Genomic DNA, 8,137 nt, shown 5'->3' with positions numbered 1-8,137 from the left:
AATTTTTTTTTTTAACATCTTTATTAGATACGCTTAGTATAATCTTAATTATTATTATTACAATTAATTTATTACTACTTTTCCTATGTGCTTGGAGTAATTAACAAGCAAGACGAGTACGAGAAAATCCATCAGTATGTATTCCTCAATTATAAAATTATAATTATTTATTAATTATTAACTTATAGCTATAGTTTACACTAATAATACACACTAAATGTTCACACAAGTTCGTATGGTTTTGTTCGTTTCAGTCTCCTGACATCCTGTGCGCTGTCCAGCAGTTGTATTGCTTCCACGTTAGAATGATTTAGTAATCTTCTTTCGTGTTTCAAGGCGAAATCCTGCACAACTTCGCAAATCCATTTGATTTCCAGGTCATCGTGCAGTTCTTCATTGGTTACATGGCGATAGGCATTGGTAATCAATCGAAGAATCTTGTTTTGACAGCGCTAAATTATAAAAAAATGCGGCTTTTATTTTTATAAATATATAAGTACCACAAAGAAATCTTACAATAACCCAAGGCTCCGTTACATATGGCAAAATCAATGAAAATTTAACAGGAATTTACCTTACTGATTATATTCACCACATTTCAATTCAAGTTCAACGCCAACGATTTGAGATAGATTCATATCTTTCAAACATTTAAATAAAACATATTACCTAAATCTTGAATTTACAAAGAATCTCTTCAATCTTAGCTCTATAATTTAAGTAGCATAATAAACTTATTTCTTTGTTTCAGATTTGACTAATTATTTACCATACTATAATGAGCCAAAGGTTGAGGTTATGCGTGTTAAAGTTGGAACGCCCATTAATCTTAGATGTCCCAAAAGAGGAGAGTGGGAATATAAGGTAATGTTTAAATAAGTATATTTGATATATATAAAACTTGTAATTGTTTATTTATTTTATAACCAGCAATTCTAACTAATATTAATTTGATATTATGTTTAGGCATGTCAAACAAGTATAGTATGTGATACCCGCGATTCAGTCCGACCGGAAGTGAATAGAAACTGGAGGAAGTTACTTAACGGTGACCATCTGAAACTCAGCGCCACTACAGGGAAGCATAGGGGTGTCTACCGCTGTATTGATAAGACAGATAAACAGACAATCTCTAAAGTGGTACAGATTGAAGTAGTAGGTAAGCTGTTTTCGGTTATAGTGCTTTTGTGCTTTGAATTTTTTTTATTCGTAGTAGTAATTTATTGGTAGTAAATACTTTATAATAAAACTAGCGTATCCAACAAACGTTCTTCTGTCCGATTATTGTTTTGGCTTTGTTTGGATGGGATAATTTATTTCGATAATAAAACAATTACTATAAAATCATCACACCCAATTAGTGAAATACTAAATATCAATTTTGCTGTGATATGTTAAGTTTAAAAAATGTTAAAAAATCCTGGAAATCTATCGCAGCGCCACCTATCGGGTCCGGTTGTAAATCAAAACCATTTTCGAATACACACAAACATACACAAAATATTTCATTAAAATCAGCCGATGGTTTAGCAGATGTTCAGTTACATACACGCAGACAGAATGATTATGTATACAAAGTTAATATATTATGTAGTATTCTTATAGATAATTTACTGTTTTGTTAAATCCAAATTCCAGATCTGATCTTTTTGTGCTAAGCCGCGAGTAGCTTAATAAAATTAAAATGTAATAACATTTTCTTTTGTTTGATTAATCTAATTGTAATACTAACAATTTGGCGAATGCAGCCAATATATTCATATTTCTTGGTCGTCAAGTATATTATTTCCTTGACTTAATGGAAATTTTCAGTATAAATAGTGATGATTCAGTAAAACCAATTAAATAAGTCTAAAATATGTATTTTGAAAAACTTGGCATTGTGATAATATACCAATTTATCATTTTAGCTGAAGCACAAACACTTCTGCACATAAGTAAAATTGTTGTCTTATTTTTATATATCCAAGTATATTTATGATAAAGGTAAACAGATGTGTAATGATTGATGAGATTAAAATTTCTAATCCATCACTATAATAGTGATAACATACTTTAATAATTTATTTAAACAAACACTTCATGCCAGCTGAAAAATCCTAATCCATCAATAATGACAGAGTTTTTAATATCGGATATATATTTATGCATACCAATCTATATATACTATAACGAAGTATTTAATACTATTTTTAATAATATTTACTTGATTCCTATATATTTCTCTTACGTCCTGTTAACTTTGCGGTTAGGCAGCGTCTAGATGATTTCCTCTATGGTTAAAAGATGAGTTTGGTGTTTCTTTAACGCCCTGCGAATACTCTGTTGGTTATTAGATTATACTCTACTTAAAAGAGTTTTGGTAGATCTTTTTTATATTTTTTAAAACTAAAACTCAAAGCTTCAGTTAAAATATTACCTTGATAAGATAATTTCAAAAATCTCGTTTGGTAATAATCGATAAATGAAATGTGTATTTAAGTATATCAATTTTTTTAATTTAAAGTATTATAAATTAGCACTAATTTTTTTCTTTACTTTTAGAGAATTATGTTGGTTATCCACCCACAGTAGAATCGCTGAAGATTACCAATATCACTGGACAATTTAATTTGGAATATACTATACGATGCAACGTCAGTAGTGTCGTACCACCGACCATCATTTGGTTTAAACGATGTTCTGGTCACAAATGTGATGTTAATTATGATTCAATATGTTACTGTCATTTAAACGAAACAACTCCAGTGCTTCACTTAGGAAGCACCCACATCGGTAAATTTAACATATTCAATGCTCGTTCGGTTGACAGTGGTTTATACGCCTGCTTAGCTGTAAGTGAATACGGCAAAGACTATCGCAACGTCAGCATTGAAGTGCCAGTCACCGATGGTCCATCTCGCCATCGAGGTACTTCTTTTTCCCTGCTCTTTCTGGTCCCCCTGCATTTCCTCTTTATACCGTTGGCAGTGTGGCTCTGCCATGCTAGGAGGAAAAGGCGTATCAAGCAAACAGAACAACAGAAAAAATTGTTAAGGTTAAACATACCTAAATCTAACCCTGAAGAACTCCTATGTCTGTGATACACATATTTAATAAAGTATAAGTTATTTGTTTTTTTGTGTGCATTCATATATAACATCCTACTAAAAGAACTCTTTAAGAACATATTCAATATCGAATATAATAAACAGTAATTGTAAAATAGCGGTTAAAGCACTTTTGATAACAGTATTAAATAAATATTGGTGCTACTGAAATATGTTATCCTACATCTGTGATAACTATGTATAATGGCTATTACATAAATACTTTGAATTGTTTATTGATAAAGATTAGTTTTAATAATAATGTAAAATGCATTGAGGATAGGTTTTTAATAGGACACATTTGACAAGTGGTTTCAATGTTTGGGTTAAATTTTTTCGTTAAACAACTATTTATATGTTGTCATTTCATAAAATAAAAATCAATGTTTCACTAAGTTTTCACATTTATACCATTAAATAATGCAAATATTGAATATATTTAATATCCAAAAGTAATAAGTATGCTAAAATATATCAGTGTCTTCCTCCTTCTCAATTAATTTTAAGAAAGATAAAGTGTCAAGATTATTTGAACACAAAGATAATAACAGCAATTAAACTAATGATATTGCTGTTCATGGTATATTTTTATTATGTGTACTGACAATAAGCGTTTATAATTAAGTTACTTACATAAGCTATAATACTATTGATATTGTTAGAATAAATCAACAGTTGATTTTAACTTATGTTTACATGAGTAGTCACTCAAATAAATACAATATTTATTTCTTAATATATGCATAACTAGCGACCCGCCCCGGCTTCGCACGGGTGCAATGCTGATACTAAATTAAATACACTACAGAAAAAATATGAACGTTGTATATAAAAACATAGCGGCCCGCTCCGACTTTGCACGGGCATAAAATATATATGCCTATGTCACTCAATGAAAACATGATTAAAATCGATCCAGTATTTTTGGTTCATTCATTACTGCCCTTGGCCTGCACGCATTAAATTTGGAGTAAAACAATTCCTCTTCCCCTATACTTACTATGAAGATTTTCTGCTATCTTTGGAATATCTAAATTCATACAATTTTTATTACATTACACATTTTTAAACGCAAATTTTAAATTTGTAATATCTCCGAAAATATTTGTTTAATTTACATGCTGTAAGGAACCATATTGATCTATATTAATTGCACACTGTATTTAAGGTACTTAATTCGATAAGGATTAATGCCGTATTGCTTAAAATAGCTTCGTAAATAAGCCATTTTCTCACGTAAAAAGTAAACAATAAAAATGGTTAATGTGGGTTATCCCTAAAAGATAAACATATACCATCGCGGACTTTTTTGTAGACCTTTTTATGGTGCACAATACTGTAGTACATTAATTTGATCTAACTCGTAGGGTTAGGCAGCGTTTTTGCTAATTGCTAAATAAGCCTAAAAAAATAGGTTAATTTACGACATCATGTTAGAAACCTCTAAAATTAGCAATGTTGCCTTAGTATATTATGCATGTATTATAAATATAAACCTTCCTCTTGAATCACTCTATCTATTGACAAAAACCGCATCAAAATCCGTTGCGTAGTTTTAAAGATTTAAGCGCACATAGGGATATAGGGACAGAAAAGGCGACTTTGTTTTATACTATGTAGTGATATAAAAAATATTTAAGTTATCAAAGTTAAATTAACTATAACATATCTAATTTCAAATAATCAAACAAGCAAACTTATTTTGAAGTTTTCTATGTTATTTGTCAAATCAGCCAATGGGCTAATGCTTTCAAATACCTAGTTGCCATGATATTTATTTGACAATACACCATTTTGAACTTTAGTTTTATTTTATCTGTAAATAGTGAAACCTGTTGCTGGTGTTTTTTAAATATTAATCAAAGAATGTATTTGGTAATATTTATTTAACTATTAATATAATAAACTAAATAGAGAAACATATTTGGATATAACAGAAACACCACTTTGATATGAGTATAATGCACTTTTAAATGTTTAAGATTATTCATTGTTTAGTTGTTAGATTTGAAATATTCTTGTGATCCTTTGGGATCTGGTTTGATGGTTTTCCCTCCTTTTTTCCAGTTTGCTGGGCATACTAGAAATAAACAAACATCAAATGAATATAATATCATGTTTATATTTAGTTTAAATATTACCTTCTCCATGTTTTTCTACAAATTGTAAAGCTTCAATGAGGCGCAGAGCTTCATCGACAGATCTTCCAATGGGTAAGTCATTAACTGTAATCTGTCTTAAAATTCCATTAGGATCAATAATAAACAGTCCTCTAAGAGCTATTCCCTCGTTTTCTAGTAACACATCATAGTCTCTTGCAATTTGTTTGTTGATGTCTGATAACAGAGGATATCTTAAAGGTCCTAATCCACCTTTCTAAAATGTATTGGTATCAGTTAAATTATACTACAATTATGTAATTAACCTACAGATCTTTCTGTATTCATCCAACCTAAATGTGTAAAGTGTGAGTCAATTGAACATCCAATAACTTCTGTGTTTAGAGCTTTAAAGTCAGCAATTCTTTCATCTAAAGCAATCAGTTCAGTCGGACAAACAAAAGTGCTGAAATTATTATAATGTTATAATGCTGTAATATTTATATAATTCTGTAGTTATATAGTATATTAATTTATTAACAAGTTATATAATCATTATTGTTTATATGACCTTTATTATTGATGATGTTGATAATATATGACCTATATAATTAAATTTTCACTAAAATAATTTTTTCATTGTACACATACTCACAAATCTAAGGGATAAAAAACCAATACAACATATTTGCCTTTGTAATCACTTAATTGAATTGTTTTAAAATCGCCATTTACAACTGCGGTTCCACAAAAATCTGGTGCAGGTTGTTGTACTCTAGGAGCCAAAACACTAGATGCTAAAATCATTAGGTTACAAATGACCTAAAGTCATATAACTCAGCTTGTTACTTACTGAGGGATATAGTACGAGATATTACATTTGATTTGTTGAGGGGGGTTGAAAGTCTAGCCAATTTAGGGATCTAAACATAGTTAAAATAATAAAACATCACAATGACAATATAATTTGATATAAGGAAATAAATATTACTTGTCTAATAATTGATGAAAACATGTCTATTGTGCTTAAGGTTTGTAATTTTCAATGAAACTACATGAAATGCTGATAAACTTTATGGTTACTGCCTTATCTCCTTCTTCTCAACTAGATACTGGCAATATGGCGAATGTAATTGAAGTTAGCTTTAATAGTAATCATACTTATATCTAGGGATGCCAAAAAGTATCGGTAGAAATATTTATCGATATTAAAAAATGAGGATATTTTTGGCCCATATTTTTTTGATCGATATATCGATATATCGATATTTTTTTCAGCCGATGTTTATGGATATTTTTTCAAAAAAATTAAATATATTTATTAAACATTATAAAACACCATTCAATTATTGCTAATAAACCTTTCAAATGGGTACTTAATTTTAAATATTGAGTGTATTTTGGTACTTAATTTTAAACGATTAGCAAATTTTTTATACCTAATTGTAAGGATTTATTAAACATATCAATATGTATTAAAAGGAATTATCAATATTTTTTTCTCCGATATATCGATATATGGATATATTTTTTTTAATATCGATATTAAGAAATATCGATATTTTTCTCGGTGGCCGTCACCTCTACTCATGTCTACATATATGTGCGTATTATGTATTTTCTATACTAATTTTTTTATATAAATATTTAATGGAGATATATATTTGAAATAATAATTAGATAAAAATAATACTGAATTTGAATTGAATAATGAATTTGCCACAAATTTAAAAAAACAAACAAAGATAACTAATAATTATAGGAATAATTGTTTGGACGGAAGAGTGTTTGATTCTTTGAAGGATTTTATGAGTTTCACTTTGATCTGGTGTACTATAATGATGTGTTTTTTTTATCAAGTTTTTGGTGAACTTGAATTCAATACAATACATTTGTGAATTAACGTTCAAAATGGTTTAGATACAATGGCAGGTTACCTACGCTGTGTCAATTGTTTAGACACAAAGTTCTAATCAATGGACTGTTCATGTTAACTAATAAAATAATTGGAAAACGCATTGTTTTATTTTATTTTGCTAATTGCTGAGGTATTTATTTACCATTTGTTTTATGTTGCTTATATAATTAATTATTCAGTAAATTCAGCAACAGTAAATTGGCGTCAATAAAACAGTGGGGATTACTTTATACTTACCAAATGTTTATAACAGTAACTCAGTTGGAGTGATGATTAAAGATCTGTTAATTAAAATAAGGACTTTCTAAATAAGGTAATAACTTTATGATTATTTAATTAATCTTTTGTATTTTTCTAGAGGTAGAGGCTTTTTGAACAAGAATATGTATTCCTCGTTTCATTACATTTTAAGAATAATATAATTGATCTGGAATAAACTAGGTTTGTTTAGGTAGATTTTTCTAGTCCATTGAACATCGTTTTTTCTGTGCATACTTGAGTTGTGCATCATAATGTTTATTGAATATAATTATGATTTTAAAACAAACACCTTTCAGTAATTATAAAAATTGGTGGAAATAAACACATTTTTAAACAAATTAACATAATTAAATGCGTAAAATCAAATCAAATAAGTAAGTAATTTCAGTTTTTCATGAATTTACTTATATTAATTTCAAACACTAAGCACTGATAAATGTGCCGTCTTAATCAATGACCTTTTAACTATAGTTTTCTCTAGAACTAGAATTTTTTAACTAGAGAAGTCTGATCGAAAAGCTGGTGATTTCACAAGCTTTTTTTAAAGAGAGCTTGGCACACAATGGGGTTAACATGGTTTTGCAGAGATCGGAACAAATGACAGTCGAATGGGGAATCATTTGATTTTATTTCGTTTCTTCAACATTTTCACAAATCTAAACTATTTCGGAATTCAGTCTTAAACAAACGGTTTAAAACTTTTTTATAACCGATGTTCATTGGATTTTTAAAATGATTGGTCGGCCACACCTTATATATATATATATATA

The 8,137-nt window shown here is 28.8% G+C and overlaps 2 protein-coding genes across 2 annotated transcripts in view; one reads left to right on the top strand and one right to left on the bottom strand.

Moving 5' to 3' along the window:
* The window catches only part of LOC143200207 (fibroblast growth factor receptor-like 1), a 7,918-nt gene extending 4,802 nt beyond the window's left edge, over positions 1-3,116 (top strand). Inside the window, exons 3-5 of the mRNA XM_076410606.1 lie at positions 752-864; positions 967-1,159; positions 2,545-3,116. Coding sequence (XP_076266721.1) covers positions 752-864; positions 967-1,159; positions 2,545-3,083 — 845 coding nt within the window. The 3' untranslated portion in view covers positions 3,084-3,116. The remainder of the gene's footprint in view (positions 1-751; positions 865-966; positions 1,160-2,544) is intronic.
* A 1,840-nt stretch (positions 3,117-4,956) lies between these two features.
* On the bottom strand, positions 4,957-6,323 carry LOC143200073 (peroxiredoxin). Its single transcript, XM_076410338.1, has 6 exons — positions 6,180-6,323; positions 6,042-6,111; positions 5,844-5,985; positions 5,519-5,654; positions 5,231-5,465; positions 4,957-5,169 (listed from the first exon to the last, which is right to left on the bottom strand). Exons 1-6 carry the CDS (start codon positions 6,201-6,203, stop codon positions 5,084-5,086), a joined length of 693 nt encoding a protein of 230 aa, XP_076266453.1. The 5' UTR covers positions 6,204-6,323; the 3' UTR covers positions 4,957-5,083.
* Between the last annotated feature and the right edge of the window lie 1,814 nt (positions 6,324-8,137).

Source organism: Rhynchophorus ferrugineus, unplaced genomic scaffold (genome assembly GCF_030347505.1).
Source record: "Rhynchophorus ferrugineus isolate W39M unplaced genomic scaffold, kcgeb_rfMv2 rfM7, whole genome shotgun sequence".
In the NCBI taxonomy this organism is placed as follows: Eukaryota; Metazoa; Arthropoda; class Insecta; order Coleoptera; family Curculionidae; genus Rhynchophorus; species Rhynchophorus ferrugineus.
Note: the sequence above shows the minus strand (reverse complement) of the source record. Positions and strands in the feature narration are given on the sequence as shown.